At 49.6% G+C, this 17,143-nt stretch overlaps 1 protein-coding gene across 3 annotated transcripts in view; it reads right to left on the reverse strand.

Annotated features, from left to right (window-relative positions):
- ern2 (endoplasmic reticulum to nucleus signaling 2) overlaps positions 1 to 17,143 on the reverse strand; it is a 130,904-nt gene that overhangs the window by 20,263 nt on the left and 93,498 nt on the right. For 2 of the 3 annotated variants that reach the window (XM_072481166.1, XM_072481164.1), the window contains exons 12-16: positions 11,044 to 11,229; positions 9,595 to 9,862; positions 9,350 to 9,443; positions 5,939 to 6,128; positions 289 to 388 (exon numbers count right to left, since the gene is read on the reverse strand). In XM_072481166.1, the coding sequence (XP_072337267.1) occupies positions 289 to 388; positions 5,939 to 6,128; positions 9,350 to 9,443; positions 9,595 to 9,862; positions 11,044 to 11,229 (838 nt within the window). The remainder of the gene's footprint in view (positions 1 to 288; positions 389 to 5,938; positions 6,129 to 9,349; positions 9,444 to 9,594; positions 9,863 to 11,043; positions 11,230 to 17,143) is intronic. The other variant, XM_072481165.1, reaches the window with a different exon arrangement.

Below are 17,143 nucleotides of genomic sequence, written 5' to 3' on the forward strand. Positions count from 1 at the left end.
GCAGTATATTAGAAGATATGCAGAGTGAAAAAGAGTGGGATTAAACTAACTGGAATAGTAAGGTGTATGGGGAATGAGGGATATAGCAGGATTACATTGAGTGGAAAAGTAAAGGGCATGAGCATTGAAGGGAATAGTGAGCTCAGAAGAACAGTAGTGAGTATGGGGAACAAGAGAAAGAGCAGTGTTAGGCTAGGTGGCTTATAAACAGGAACACCGTGTTAATCTGGTGTACCAAATGAACTAAAATATTTTTAAATTCTGCAGTGAATGTGAGAAGAGTCTTACCAATATTGAGGGAATGCAGGTGAGCCAGGCCAGACATGGTCTGAAAAAGCGCGGTTACAGGGTCCAGATTAACACGATCAAATTTGGAATCTTCCACATACTGTAAACAAACAGAAGTAAAATATAAAAGCAATATACTGAAATATTTCTCTCTTCACAGATGCTGCTGGATCTTCTGAATATTTCCAGCATTTCAGTTTTTATTATTGACATAAAATATTTTTCACATCTAATTTAACAAATGGGGAAAAGTAATCACACCCATTGGGAATAACTGTTCACGGCCGGCACGGTGGTGCAGTGGTTAGCACTGCTGCCTCACGCGCCGAGGACCCGGGTCCGATCCCGGCCCCAGGTGACTATCCGTATGGAGTTCGCACATTTTCTCAGTGTCTGCGTGGGTCTCACCTCGCAATCTAAAGATGTGCAGGGTCGGTGGATTGGCCACGCTAAATCGCCCCTTAATGGGGATAAAAAATGTAAGAAAGGAATAACTGTTCACCAGGGCAAGATAGAAGAATAGAACACCAGGCTCTATTGGCTCTCAGTGTTAGACTCAGAAACTCGTAGTCAAAGAACAATCAGGTAAGACACAGAATAAGGGGCGGGATTCTCTGAACCCCCCGCCGGGTCGGAGAATCGCAGGGGGGCGGCGTGAATCCCGCCCGCCACTCTGACTGCCGAATTCTCCGGCGCCATTTTTTTTGGCCGGGGGGGGGGGGGGGGGATCGCGGCGTGCTGGTCGGGGGCCGTTGGCAGTGGCCCCCCCTCCGGTACCCGATGGGCCGAGCGGCCGGCCGTTTTCGGCCAGTCCCGCCGGCGTGGATTAGACCAGGTCCATACCGGCGGGACCTGGCTACTGTGGGCGGCCTGCTTCACAGGATTCCGCACTTTCCGGGCGGCCCGATGCCAGAATGGTTCACGCCACTCTTTGGTGCCGGTACGGCCCGCTGGCCAGATACCGGAGAATCCCGGCCCAGGTTTCTGCCACAACATATCATCAATTGTTCCCAAAGCAGGCATAGCATGGGTTAGATATAGAGTGTAGCTACACTGTCCCAACAAATATTCCCACCCACGGGGTAGATACAAAGTAAAAGACACTCTACACTGTCCTATCAATTACTCCCAGGGCCAGTACAGCATTGGGTAGATACAAAGTAAAACTCCCTCTATATTAACCCATCAAATACTCTCAGAACATGTACAGCATATTGTTGAAACAAAGTAAAACTCTCTCTATACTGTCCCAAATAGTTCCAGGGACAGGTACTGTACCGCTCAGACACAGAGTAAAGATGCATCAAAGACTCTCATGGCAGGTACAGCACAGCTTTGTCGTCATCTACTGTCCCTCGATTCAAGGATGATGTGTACTCAAGGTTGTAAGTTTCTGCCAAGGGTCTTCATGTGGTTGAACAGGCTGATTCTCGACCCACAGATATTTTGGAACATAGGGCAGGATGCGGAATCTGGAATGTAGGACTTGCCTCCATTTCTTTCCTTCTCTGCCGTTGCTCAGCCTCATCATTAAGATGATTGGTAGCAAGCTCCTCCCAGTCTCTACTGACAATGCAGCTGTGCTTCAAGCAGAGCTTCAAAGCATCTTTGAAGCATTTTTTTAATCCTCCCATGGAACATTGGCCATTTCTGATTTGGGAAAACAGGGCTTAGCAGGGGAGACACTTTTCAGCCATCTGACCATAGTGACCATACGTTCGAAGTGGATTTTGCAGGGGTTTTGCTTGAATGCTTGTGGAACTGACTTCAAGAAGGACATGAGCGTTTGTTCAATGTTCCCCCCACTGAATCCAGAAGATGAGGCGGAGGTATTGTTGATGGAATTTCTCTGGTGCTTAGTATCATTAATACAGGGCGGCATGGTAGCACAGTGGTTAGCACTGGTACTTCACAGCACCAGGGACCCAGGTTCGATTCCCGGCTTGGGTCACTGTCTGTGCGGAGTCTGCACGTTCTCCCCGTGCCTGCGTGGGTTTCCTCCGGGTGCTCCGGTTTCCTCCCACAAGTCCCGAAAGACGTGCTTGTTAGGTTCATTGGACGTTCTGAATTCTTCCTCAGTGTACCCGAACAGGCACCGGAGTGTGGTGACGAGGGGAATTTTTTTAATTTTTAAAAATAAATTTAGAGTGCCCAATTCATTTTTCCAATTAAGGGTTAATTTAGCGTAGCCGTTCCACCTACCCTGCACATCTTTGGGTTGTGGGGGCGAAACATACGCAAATAATGTGCAAACTCCACACAGTGGCCCAGAGCTGGGATCGAACCTGGGACCTTGGCGCGCGAGGCAGCTGTGCTAACCACTGTGTCACCATGCTGCCCTGACTGGGGCATTTTCACAGTAACTTCATTGCAGTGTTAACATAAGCCTACTTGTGACAATAATAAAGATTGTATTACATCGACTCATCCAGCTATTCACTTTAAAGATCGACTGCCCTCTGTGTCAGTATTAAATACTACCTAAACGGAAAACTCTTTCATCGCAGTTGCCTCCGTGCCAAAACTACCACAGACATACACTATCTACAGTTTGTGGATGACTGCAGTTGTTTCTCTCTGTAGAAGGGACTTTAGTTGGCGGATTAGTTTCCTTAATACCCTGTATTCATTTTAACCAGCTGCTTGACTATATTTCATGGAAATAGGCACTTGGCAAAGCATGATGGATATTTAGCCTTATTTTTAGTCAACAAGTTCTGCATGAAACAGTCAGAAGGTCATACAATGTAAACAAACGTACAGCTGCACATTGTTTTGCTGACAGCAGACAATTTTTATTTTTCTTAGGCGAGGAACTCAAGGCCTAATTTAGAGTGCCCATCATTAAACCCTAACTCCGGCCTGCTCGCTTTTCTGTCTTTTTGCTAATCTAAAGAATGCCTTTTGTCCTAAATATTGCTTACTGTATCATATAAATTGCTTGCCTTACTTTTGTAAAGCGGGGACATTTGGAATGACCACTTTGTGGTCTCTCTAATCCCCCCACGAACTTTGTGTTAAATAAAGGACCTTTGGCGAAAACTCGAAGTGCTGACTTATAATTTCTTCAACAAATTGGCGTAGTCGTTGCAGTTTCCCTAATTTAACGGGAAGTGAACCCCGAAAGGAATCTCTAAACAGGACTCTCTCAGCTGAAAGGGAGAGAGCCATAGCGCGATCCCAGCTGAAAGGGGGGTCTGCGGCTCGGCAGCCATAATTACTGGCCAGTGACTCATGCTAGGAGACTTATCGTAGTTAATAAATTACTGATAGCTGCACGAGAAGAACAAAGGTGCCTTAGAGACTGAAAAAAACCCAAACTGAACAATCAGCAGGCTTCGAGATTCGCAAAAGGACTAACACCAGTGTGCGCTCCTTGTAATATTTGTTAATAATTTCCCGCGGTCTTTGTTGTTACATGTATATGCTCTAAAGTATTTTTCAGAAGGAATGATGAGCAATAAACTGAGCCCCCTCACAGGTCGTCCCGAAGCCTCGGTAAAGATATCCGGAGTGAGAAAGAAGGTGAACTCCTTAAAGAAGCCAGATAAGGGAGTCAAAATGAGTAAGAAAACGAAAAGAAACAATCGTAAAGCAACGGAATGAGGTAGGAAAACCTATATGTCCCGTAGCCGTGAGATGAGGCTAATGGTTAACTGAGATATTTGTGAGCTGAGAAAATCTGTGTACTTTGTTTAATCAGGTTTGCAAGCCATCTCGATCTACTCAATTTTGCATATGAGAAACTTGGCATGTCCTTGAATGCTACCAAAGTAATCTCATATATCAACCCAGACCTGGTCAGTCAAATATTCTGGGCACAATTTAACTAAATGGGAACAAATTCCCATAGCAAGTGCATTTAGCCAAGTGTTTCCCGGTGTTTGCAGCGCCGAGAAATACAAGGCTATAAAGCCACAACGTGCAGCCGAGATTGCACATAGCCCCATTTTGTGCACCGAGACCTCCGAAGGGACTCCCGACCCCAAGCCCTAATGCACTACGGCCTCCCCCCCCCATACCTACGCAGGGCACTCCTGGCCGATCGGACCCATGCTAAAATGCCAACTTGGCAGTGCCAACCTGGCATCCTGACAGTGCCACCTGGGCACATTGGAAATGCCAGGCCAGCACCCATGTGGCATTGCTCTGGTCCCAAGCTGGCAATTAGGGTGCCCAGATGGCACCAGCAGTGCCAGGGTGCTACTCTGCCCAAAGGGCATGCATCTGAGGGCCTCCCATAAGTGCCGTCCCCTCTGGTCCCCGTTTCTGTAGACCAGTAATGAACGGCGCTCACCGACGTCTCCGAGGCGAGGAAGATAGATCTCACGCCTCGGGTAATTCAGGAATCTTTACATTAAAGTGAGACTAGCTGTCTCGCAATAGGTGGGATTCCACATCACAACGTCTCGTGAGATCGCGTTAGATCTCATGAGGCGCCGCGAGCTGGGTAGATCCTGGGAGCGGGGTCTCCCAGCTTCTATCAGCCACTTTGCGCTGTGGCATGCTGCTTTTTGGGTGCAGCATTGACATTAAGCCAAGCCCTCTACCTCCCATACATACTGTAGAACAGACTCTGGACTATGTTGAGCAACCACCTCTCTCAAAGGCCACCATTGACAAGGAGGTCCAACACTGAATCAGCCTTTTTAAAACTACAGCAACAAATGTAAGTAAGACCTGGACTGTGAGAACTGGGCTAACCACTGGTTAGAAACAGAGTTGTATGCATTTCTAGAATAAAGATATATATGTACTAATAAATGTATGTATATAATTCCACTTACACAGCATCTCCTCAAGGTAAATTTGTCAGAAACATATCCAGCTGTCCGTTGAGCCCATTATACCCATCTACTTCAATGTCCTTCATTGGTAATGTATTTCATAACTGTATTATCCTACAAAACTCCAGATTCCCTTTTAAGCCCCGAATTCCCTTTTCCAAAGATGCTTCCATTGCTACTCTTAACCCTTCAACAAAGTGATCAGGGGGTTGGATAGGGTGGACAGTGAGAGCCTTCTCCCACGGATGGAAATGGCTGGCACGAGGGGACATAACTTTAAACTGAGGGGTAATAGATATAGGACAGAGGTCAGAGGTAGGTTCTTTACGCAAAGAGTAGTGAGGCCGTGGAATGCCCTACCTGCTACAGTAGTGAACTCGCCAACATTGAGGGCATTTAAAAGTTTATTGGATAAACATATGGATGATAATGGCATAGTGTAGGTTAGATGGCTTTTGTTTCGGTGCAACATCGTGGGCCGAAGGGCCTGTACTGCGCTGTATTGTTCTATGTTCTATGTAAAGTGAATAATTTACTCAGATCAACACTAATGGCTCCCTTCATAATCTCGGAACGGTCAACTGGGGTCACTTTAAAGTCTTTAAGGAGACCATAACTTCAAACTCGAGGGGGTTGTGCCCTTTGCTAAAGCCAGGTTAAAGTCCAGCAGGTTTATTTGGAATCACTAGCTTTCGGAGCATAGCTCCTTCATCAGGTGCCGAAAGCTAGTGATTCCAAATAAATCTGTTGGACTTTAACCTGGTGTTGTAAGACTTCTTACTGTGCCCACCCTAGTCCAACGCCGCCATCTCCACATCTTTGCTAAAGGGTAAGAAGAATCACAAATCATTACACAGACTCACCTCCTGCAGTGTGGCGGTGCACAGTTCAATTGCGATATAGTAGAATTGCTTGTCCCTTTCAGTACAGAAATAGCGAATGACATTGGGGTGCTCATCAGATTCGCGAAGGAGCTGAACTTCACGATCAGCAAAATTGAAACATTCAGGGAGGATTCTTTTCACAGCAACATTACGGTTATCAAAGCTGCCCCTGGGTTATGAATAGGAAATCAGTTACCACAACAACCACAAACCTTGTACTTATATAGCACCATTAATGTAGTCAAGCACCCCAAGGTACTTCAGAGGAGCACGATCATGAGGAAATATTAGGGCAGATGATCAAAAGCTTGGTCAGAGAGCTTAGAGCTCAAAGGCTACATTGCCTCATCCAACACTCACAGCAACCTACAATCCACTTACATTCCTGGGATAGTGAGACTGAATTTAGAAACACTAACCAACATCAGAACTGAGATGAGGAAGAACTTCAGTCAGAAAGTTGTGAACTTGTGGAATTCTCTACCACAGAAAGCTGTTGGGACAGTTTGTTGGATATATTCAAGAGGGAGCTGGATGTGGCCCTTGTGGCTAAGGGGATCAAGGGTATGGAGAGAAGGCAGGAGTGGGATACTGAATTTGCATGATAAGCCATGATATTGAATGGTGGTGCAGGCTCGAAGGGCTGAATGGCCCACTCCTGTACCTATTTTCTATGATCAAGAGTAAACTGATGGCTGGTAATTGGTCGGGTTGTATTTGCCTTTTTTTTGTACAGAACGTACATGGGCAATTGTCCACTGCTGGTTAGAGGCCAGTGTTATAGCTGTACTAATAGAGCTTGACTAGGAGTGTGGGCAGCACGGTAGCATAGTGGTTAGCATTATGATTCACAGCGCCAGGGTATCAGGTTCGATTCCTGGCTTGGGGCACTGTCTGTGCAGAGTCCGAACGTTCCCCCTGTGTCTGCGTGGGTTTCCTCCGGGTACTCTGGTTTCCTCCCACAAGTTTGTGGAGATTGGTGGAGTAGTGGATGAGGTGGAGGGCTGTTGTAGGCTGCAAAGAGACATTGATAGGATGCAGAGCTGGGCCGAAAAATGGCAGATGGAGTTTAACCCTGATAAGTGTGGAGTGATTCAGTTTGGTAGAAATAATTTGAATGCGGATTACAGGGTCAACGGCAGGGTTCTGAGAAATGTGGAGGAACAGAGAGATCTTGGGGTTCATGTCCACAGATCTCTGAAGGTTGCCACTCAAGTGGATAGAGCTGTGATGAAGGCTTATAGTGTGTTAACGTTTATTAACAGGGGGCTTGAGTTTAAGAGCCGCGGGGTTATGCTGCAACTATACATGACCCTGGTGAGACCACATTTGGAGTATTGTGTGCAGTTCTGGTCACCTCATTATAGGAAGGATGTGGAAGCATTGGAAAGGGTGCAAAGGAGATTTACCAGGATGCTGCCTGGTTTGCAGGATAGGTCTTATGAGGAAAGGTTGAGGGAGCTAGGGCTTTTCTCTTTGGAGCGGAGGAGGATGAGAGGCGACTTAATAGAGGTTTATAAGATAATGAGGGGGATAGATAGAGTGGACGTTCAGAGACTATTTCCTTGGGTGGATGTAGCTGTTACAAGGGGGCATAACTATAAGATATAGGAGGGATGTCCGAGGTAGGTTCTTTACTCAAGAGAGTGGTTAGGGTGTGGAATGGACTGCCTGCTGTGATCGTGGAGTCGGACACTTTAGGAACTTTCAAGCGGTTATTGGATAGGCACATGGAGCACACCAGAATGACAGGGAGTGGGATAGCTTGATCTTGGTTTCGGACAATGCTCGGCACAACATCAAGGGCCAAAGGGCCTGTTCTGTGCTGTACTGTTCTATGTTCTATGTAAGTCCCAAAAGATGTGCTATCAGGTAATTTGGGCACTCTGAATTCTCCCTCTGTGTACCCGAACAGGCACCGGAGTGTGGCAACTAGGGGATTTTCACAGCACCTTCATTGCAGTGTTAATGTAAGCCTACTTTGGACAATAAAGATTATTTATTATTATTATTATTATTATTATTATTACATGACAGCAGTAAAATCTCCCATTAGGAAAAGATTTTAATTCCCTGCCTGGAAATCCTTCCCTCCCCTTCTGCCATTCTGAATTCCAGGTTGCCGGCTCCAGCAGTGACAGCGTGGATTTCTGCGGCTGTGTAGATGGGAATGGGCGGCCATCTTGCATTGGCAGGAGACACCATGTTGACAAATGGCTGCGTTAGCTGCCAACACCGCACTTATGCAGCTCTACTGTTGTCCGCCATGTTTACTGTTTTACAGATTCATACAGCGTTGTGCCAGATTGGCAGCAGAACAGGATTTCAAATCCGCAAGGAGGAGGAGCAGAGCTGGAGGGGCTGCCGTTCAAACTGGCCCAGACCAAATTCCGCTACCAGGGGATCCAAATAGCCCATGACTGAACATGGATCCATAAATGGAACCTGACAATTCTGGTGGAGGAAGTTATAAGGGGTCTGCAGAGGTGGGGCTCATTCCCACTCTCCCTTGCAGGGAGAGTGCAGGCGATCAAGATGAACATCCTGCCCAGGTTACTCTTCCTGTTCAGATCCCTCCCGATCTGTATCACCGAAGACCTTTTTCAACACAGTTGATAAGTTAATCATGGCTTTGATTTGCAGGGGTTGTGGAGGGGAAGGAACCCGAGGATTAGAAAGAAGGTCCTGCAAAGGAGGAGGAATGTGGGAGGCCTGGCCATCCCGAACCTCCAGTTCTACCACTGGGTGGCCACCGCAGAAAGAATATGGCGGTGGGTCAAGGAATTAGGAACGGAGTGGGTGAGGATGGAGGAAGGTTCTTGTGCAGGGACACCCCTCCAGCGCTAGCCACAACCGCTCTCCCATTCCCCCCTCCGGCCAGATACTCAAAAGGCCCAGTGGTAGTAGCCACGCTCTGAACGTGGAAACAAATGAAGCAGCACTTCGGACCAACCAAAATGTCCACCATGGCCCCCATCTGCAACACTTACAGATTCACTCCCGTGACAATGGACGCCTCCTTCAAGAGGTGGAGACAGGCTGAGGGGACACTGACGGTTGGGGGCAGGTACACAGACGGTAGAGTAGCGACCCTGGGAGACCTCACGGAGAAGTTTCAGCTCCGGAGAGGGAACGACCTGAGGGAACGACAGATTAAATACTTCCTCCAAAATGTGATTTTGTAGAACTGTCTGCAAAGAGGTGTAGGAGAATGGTGTTGGGGTGATTCCCCATAACTCGAAATGGGACAGAATTCAGTCTCCACTTTGCATCTGCAGCTCAATGTTTCAGAGCATGAACTGATATCCCAGCACTAGGTGGTGAAGCATGTTGGTGCTCCAACAAGGAGCAGTTAGTGTTGTTTTCGAAACAGAGGTTTCCTTGCCTTACCGGAATACAAATGTTCCCTCGGCTCCATGACCTAGCACATCTTTTGGGTTGAAGGAAATCTTTCCAGTTGTAACCGAGTTTGCTCCATTATCTACTGGACAGGGAAGACAGAATTCCTTAATCTCTCAAGCATCAATGGGACCATGTGTCAGTTGAAGTTAATTGTTACAAATCTTTTGGAGAAGGTGCAAAATTAAAAAACAAAAATCAAAATTCCTAAACTAACAAAAGGCTCAAATACTAACCAGGAATTATTTCATCGAAACTGGCAGTGCCGTTGTGCAAACTGTAATCATGAGGCTGCTCTGAGGATTGGTTGCTCCTGTCTTGAGTTGAAGAGTTGGATCCCTGTGGGTCTTTTTGCAAGACCTGAGCTACATCTTTTGAGAATTCTGGAGACTCTGCCCGGAGTTGGTTGACAGATCGTGGTGGCTGCTGCTGAAGAAGCTGGAATTTCTCTTCCAGTTGTTGTTCCAGCTGTTCTTGCTGTAGCTTCTGCTGTTGGTGCATTCTCTGCCATAAAAAAGATGGAACTGAAGATTCAAAACAGGGTAGCGCAACTTCATAACAGTACAACAGAATATAGACAGATTCAATCCTGAGGCAAATGTCCACAATTCAAAAAGTTCAAACTCTGAATTCTTCTCCAATTCCAAAAGAGTAAACAAGGGAAAAACACTAGGCGGGATTCTCCATTGTCCAACACCAAAATCGGGAACGGGGATCAGGCGGAGAATTGCTCCTGGTGCCAAAATCACGACAGGCGCCGGGTCACGATGCTCCGTCCTCTCCAAATTGGCATTGAGCCGCGCGCTGCGCGCAGTCGCAACCCCATTGGAATGTCATTAGCGGGCCCACCCACGATGCTCTGTCCCCGATGAGCCGAATTCCCGACGGCGTGGGCGACATGTGCTCTCAGTGGTTGTGAGCCTGGTGTGGCGGCTGCACAGAGAGGGAGAAGGCACGCGGACCGTGTCCACACTCGGCCAAGATCCGTGCCGCTGGCCGGGGGGCTTCTGCCAGGGTTGGGGGGAGTGGTGAGGGCTGGTCAGGTGGTGGGCTGTGGGGTCGCATGAGCGGGTACGCGGTCCAGTACAGCCGGCATCTTTTCCGGTGCGATCGGTGCCTGTGTGGGTGTGGGAGGTGTAGCGTATGCGCGGTTGCAGCTCGTCAGCCCTGCGCATGTACAGCGTGGGCCGGGCAATTCTCCAATCGTTTTCCACGTGTTCCACGAGTGTTTCATGCTGTGCGGGTGCTAGCCCCTCACCGGTAGTGGAATCGGTGCGGGTTTCATGCCGATTTTCCCGCTGTGAAACTCCACGGATCCTCCGTTGGTGTCGGCACTTAGCCTCAGGAATGGAGAATCCAGACTACTGTATCTCAAGATTAGCATGGATAGTACAGCTTCAGATCAGTCTCATCATAGCATCAGGTTAATGGAGGTGAACTTGTGGCAGGGGTCACTGTAACACCAGGTTAATGAAGGGGAGTTGGGTGGTGAGCCCGCTTTAACACCAGGTTAATGGAGGGAACCTGTGCGGGCGTGGGGGTGTTGGGAACGGTGCGATGATGGTGGAGTTCACTGTGACACAAGGTTAATGGAAAAGAGCTGGCCGGGGGGGGGCGGTTGGGATCACTGTCACACCAGGATAATGATGCACAAAATAAAGCTCTGTGTACTCAAAATAACTTACTTTTGGATACATAATTAGAAACACCACCCATCCTCCTACTAACAGAGTGAATATGACCACAGTTAGGATATCCTGGTTTTCCAAATCCGGCATGACCTCGCTTGCAGTCTCCTGCTTTACTTCACTGGTCATCCGATAACTTTCATCAAGTGTTTTCGATTGCATCTGGCCAGGCTGCATCATAAACTAAAGGAAAGACAATTTTTTAATGTATATATGCTTCTGTTCAAAATTACATGTACCAATAAAAATCATTTGCAGCTTAGTCTGATATACATAGGCTGTTGATTTGGTGCTTCTCTACCTATCAGAGAGGTCATTAGAAAACAGTTGACACCCAAAGCTATTTCTAATATGCATCCAACAATTCAACAGTTATTAACCCTGAAGTATGTTATCCAGTCATTTCAGGCACAGGGCTTGGTTTTACTGGAGACTGTTGCATTGAACATGAGTAAAAAGACACTGTAGAAATCGCAATTCCAAACTGTAGCAAATTTGAACCCTTTCAAATATCACATGCCTTCGTGCCTCATCCATGCCTTTGATATCCTTATATTTGATTAGTTCAATGTACTTCTGACTGGCTTTCTTTCTTCAACCCTCTCTAAACTTGAGCTCATGCTAAATTCTGCAGCCAATATCCTAATTGGCATCAAGTCCTGTTCAAGCACCATTACTGTAAATAGCTTACACTGGTTCACAGCAATGGTTCCATTTTAAAATTCCCATTCTTATTTAACTTCCTGCAGCCCTACAACACTAAGATATTTGTGCTCCTCAACCTCTGGGTTTGATGCACGATCAATTGCACAAAGACTAAAGTTGAGTACAACTGTGGCTCTTTTACAATCAGATGCGTGGCCTCCTGCTGCAGCTGGCGAAATGGCAGGGCACTGGAGGTTATGCATATTTATACAGTTCTCCGTGGGCGGAGCCAGCCGGCAGGAGCTACCGGCAAACCTGTAGTGCAGGTCCTACCTTACATCTCCTATTACAGTGGTTCCCCACATTCACCCCGTTAAAAATGACTCCTGCGGGGGTGACGTGAAACTATATACAATTAGTGCAATTATGTACAGTGGTAGGGAAAGAAAAGTCCATGTTGACGGTCCGGAGTCGGTCAAAGGTTCAGTCCGTCCGGTGCTTTGGTGCTTCGTTGGGAGCGGCGTAACGGTGGCGGCGAAGTCGGTGCTGGCGGTGGTGGAGGTGGCACCTATGGCGGTGGTGGCAGTGCTGATGCTGGCCAGTCATCGGGGAACTCCGGGAGCGTGCAGAAGTCCTCTTCGTCCTCTTGTGCGGAAAAGGGGAGGGGGGGGGGTGGTCTGGTGGGGTCAATATTGGCGGAGCGGTGGGAGGTGGGTGCATTGGTGGGGGGATGTGTTGGGGTGGAACCTGACGGTGCCAGGTCCCTGAGTGAGACAGTATCTTGGCGGCCGTCGGGGAACTCAACGTAGGCATATTGAGGGTTGGCGTGGAGCAGGTGAACCCTGTCCACCAAGGGGTCCGCCTTGTGGAGTCGGACGTGCCTACGGAGAAGGATCAGTCCTGGAGCAGCGAGCCAAGTCGGGAGCGACACCCCGGATGTGGACTTCCTGGGGAAGGTTAAAACACGTTCATGGGGTGTGTTATTAGTGGCGGTGCACAATAGTGATCGGATGGAGTGTAAGCGTCAGGGAGGACCTTCTGCCAGCGAGAGGCTGGGAGGCTCCTGGACCGTAGGGCCAGCTGGACGGCCCTCCAAACCATCCCATTCTCCTGTTCTACTTGCCCATTTCCCCGGGGGTTGTAGCTGGTCGTCCTGCTGGAGGCTATACCCCTGCTGAGTAGGAACTGACGCAGCTCATCGCTCATGAATGAGGATCCCCTGTCACTGTGGATGTAGGCGGGGAAACCGAACAGAGTGAAGATGGTGCTGAGGGCCTTGATGACGGTGATAGACGTCATATCGAGGCATGGGATGGCGAAGGGGAATCTGGAGTACTCATCGACCGCACTGAGAATGTACGTGTTACGGTCGGTGGAGGGGAGGTGCCCTTTGAAATCCATGCTGAGGCGTTCAAAGGGGTGGGAAGCCTTCACCAGGCGCGCACGGCCTGGCCGGTAGAAGTGCGGCTTGCACTCCGCACAGACCTGGCAGTCCCTGGTGACTGTCCTTACTTCCTCGATGGAGTAGGGCAGATTGCGAGCTTTGACCAGATGGTACAATCGAGTGACCCCCGGGGGACAAAGGCTGTCGTGTAAGGCCCGGAGTTGGTCCACTTGTGCGCTGGCACATGTACCTCGGGAGAGGGCGTCTGGGGGCTCGTTGAGTTTACAGGGGCGATACAAGATTTCGTAATTATAGGTGGAGAGCTCAATTCCCCACCGCAAGATTTTATCATTTTTGATCTTGCCCCGCTGTGTGTTATTGAACATGAAGGCTACCGACCGTTGGTCCGTAAGAAGAGTGAATTTCTTACCGGCCAGGTAATGCTTCCAATGCCGCACAGCTTCAACGATAGCTTGGGCCTCCTTTTCGACGGATGAGTGTCGAATTTCAGAGGCATGAAAGGTGCGGGAAAAGAATGCAACGGGTCTGCCTGCCTGGTTTAGAGTGGCGGCAAGGGCGACGTCTGAAGCGTCGCTTTCTACTTGGAAAGGCAGTGACTCGTCCACTGCGCGCATCCCGGCCTTGGCGATGTCTGCTATGATGCGGGCGAAAGCATGTTGTGCCTCGGCCGCAAGGGGGAATTGGGTGGACTGAATGAGTGGGCGGGCCTTGTCCGCATAGTTTGGGACCCACTGAGCGTAGTAGGAAAAGAACCTCAGGCAGCGTTTGAGGGCCTTGGTGCAGTGGGGGAGGGGAAGTTCCATGAGGGTGCACATGCGGTTGGGGTCGGGCCCGAGAACTCCGTTTTGGACTATATAGCCGAGAATGGCTAACCGGGTCGTGCTGAACACAAACTTCTCTTTGTTGTAGATCAGGTTGAGAAGAGTGGCAGTGCGGAGGAATTTATCGAGGTTGGCATCGTGGTCCTGCTGGTCATGGCCGCAGATGGTGACATTATCTAAGTACGGAAAGGTGGCCCGCAAACCGTACTGGTCGACCATTCGGTCCGTCTCTCTTTGGAAGACTGAGACCCCATTTGTGACACCGAAAGGGACCCTAAGGAAGTGGTAGAGGCGACTGTCCGCCTCGAAGGCAGTGTATGGCCGGTCTGACTTCCGGATGGGGAGCTGGTGGTAGGCGGATTTCAGGTCAATTGTTGAGAAGACCCGGTACTGCGCAATCTGATTGACCATATCAGATATGCGTGGGAGAGGGTACGCGTCGAGCTGCGTGTATCGATTGATGGTCTAGCTGTAGTCCACGACCATCCTGTGTTTCTCCCCAGTTTTGACCACTACCACTTGGGCTCTCCAGGGGCTGTTGCTGGCCTCTATAATACCCTCCTTAAGCAGCCGCTGGACTTCGGACCTGATGAAGGTCTTGTCCTGGGTGCTGTACCGTCTGCTCCTAGTGGCAACGGGCTTGCAATCCGCAGTTAGATTGGCAAAAAGGGAGGGGGGATCGACCTTGAGGGTCGCGAGGCCGCAAATGGTAAGGGGGGGTAAGGGCCCGCCGAATTTGAGGGTGAGGCTCTGGATGTTGCACTGGAAGTCCAGGCCCAACAGGAGTGCAGCGCAGAGATTAGGAAGGACATAGAGGCGGAAGTTACTAAATTCTACGCCCTGGACTGTGAGGGTGACTGTACAAAAGCCTCGGATCGGGACGGAGGAGGCTAGGGAGATCCTTTGATTGGCAAGGTGGACCGCGAGGGAGCAGTGCCTTACTGTATCTGGGTGAATGAAGCTTTTGGTGCTCCCGGAGTCCAGCAGGCACGAGGTCGCGTGGCCGTTGATTTTAACAGTCGTCGACGCGGTGGCCAGGTTTTGCAGGCGAGATTGGTCCAGCGTCATCGAAGCGAGCTGCGGGTAGCTATCGGATGCTTCGGGTGGCGAGCGTGTGCGGTTCCGATGTCGGGATGTCCGGAGACCCTGTGGGGGACAAGATGGCGGCGCTCATGGTGCGCACATTGCGGGGTCGGGACAAGATGGCGGCACCCATGGGGCGCACGTGGCCAAAGGGGGACAAGATGCCGGCGCCCATTGGTCGCGCATGGACCCGGGAGGAGAAGATGGCGGCTCCCATTGTGCGTCTGGCGTGGGGGAGGGGGCGATAGCGGGCGCGATCGCAGCGACTGCCCGGGCCTAGCACACCGCCGCGAAGTGGCCCTTTTTACTGCAGGCTTTACAAACTGCAGTGCAGGCCGGGCAGTGTTGGCGGGGGTGCTTCTGCTGACCGCAGAAGTAGCAGCGGGGACCCCCGGGGTGCGCGGATCGGCGTGCGGCGCACGCGTATTGGGAAGGCAGGGCCCCGGCTGAGGAGGTCGTCGGCGGGGCCCAGGAGGGCTAGGAAGGAGTAGAAGGGTGGGCAGCGCACGATTGTACGTTACGTGATACGACCGTCATGGAGAGCGCCACGGTTTTCGTCTCTGCCAGTTCGAGCGTGGCCCCTTCCAGTAATCGTTCTCGGATGCGGTCCGACGCAATCCCCGTCTTGAAGGCATCGCGCATGAGGTGGTTGGCGTGTTCGGCGGCCGTAACGGCCTGACAGTCACAGTCCCGAACGAGTGGAATTAGGGCCCGCCAGAAGTCTTCGATGGACTCACCAGGTAGTTGCGAGTGGGTGGCGAGTACATGCCTGGCGAAGAGCGTGTTCGCCTTCTGCGCGTAGTGTTCCTTAAGGAGTTCCATTGCTTTTGTGTAATTCGTGGCGTCTTGGATCAACGGGAACACGCTGGAGCTCAGTCTGGAGTACAGGACGTTTATCTTCTGAGCCTCCGTTGGCTCGGGGTCCGCAGCCTTGATGTAGGCCTCAAAACATGCTAGCCAGTGAGTAAAGTCTTTTCTGGCGTCGGGCGAGTGCGGATCCAGCTGCAGGCGTTCGGGCTTAATTCGGATATCCAATCTGTGGAAAATCTGACTGTAATAAATTGATGCACGATCAATTGCACAAAGACTAAAGTTGGGTACAACTGTGGCTTTATTACAGTCAGATGCGTGGCCTCCTGCTGCAGCTGGCGAAATGGCAGGGCACTGGAGGTCATGCATATTTATACAGTTCTCCGTGGGCGGAGCCAGCCGGCAGGAGCTACTGGCGAACCTGTAGTGCAGGTCCTACCTTACATCTCCTATTACAGTGGTTCACCACAGGGTTCTTGCACATTTCTGATCTTAATCATTCCATCATTGATGTCTGTGCCTTCAGCTGCTGAGGCCCTAAGCTCTAGAGTTCCTAAAACCTCTCTGCCCCATCACTCCCTAAAACCTACCTCTTTGGCTAAGCTTTTGGTCGTCTGTCTTAATATATCCTTGTGCGGCTCAGTGTCAACCTTTGCTTGATAATAATCTGAATAACCTTGGGCTATTTTAGAATGACAATAATAATAATCTTTATTATTGTCACAAGTAGGCTTACATTAACACTGCCTGTTCGGGTACAGAGGGAGAATTCAGAATGTCCAATTCACCTAACAGCAAGTCTTTCGGGACTTGTGGGAGGAAACCGGAGCACCCGGAGGAAACCCACGCAGACACGGGGAGAACGTGCAGACTCTGCACAGACAGTGGCCCAAGCCGGGAATGAAACCCGGGATACTGGCACTGTGGAGCAACAGTGCTAACTACTGTGCTACCGTGCATTTACCTCATCTGATAAGAACATAAAAACAGGAGTAGGCCATTTAGCCCTTAAACCTGCTTTGACATTCAATGAGATCATGGCTCATGTGTCCTTTGCCTTGTATCTCTTAATACATTTCGCTAACAAAATACATCAATTTTAGTTTTAAAATGAATTTATCTAGCATCAATTGTCAATTGTGGACGAGTTTCAAACTTTGACCATACTTTCAATGAAGAAATGTTTCCTAATTTCGCTCCTGAAGAGCCTGGTTCCAATTTTTTGTCCCCTTATCCTAGCCTCCTAAAAGGGCAGAAATAGTTTCATAGAATCATAAAATTTACGGTGCAGAGGGAGGCCATTCGGGCCAACGAGTCAGCACCAGCCCTTGGA

Source organism: Scyliorhinus torazame, chromosome 17 (genome assembly GCF_047496885.1).
Source record: "Scyliorhinus torazame isolate Kashiwa2021f chromosome 17, sScyTor2.1, whole genome shotgun sequence".
Classification (NCBI taxonomy): domain Eukaryota; kingdom Metazoa; phylum Chordata; class Chondrichthyes; order Carcharhiniformes; family Scyliorhinidae; genus Scyliorhinus; species Scyliorhinus torazame.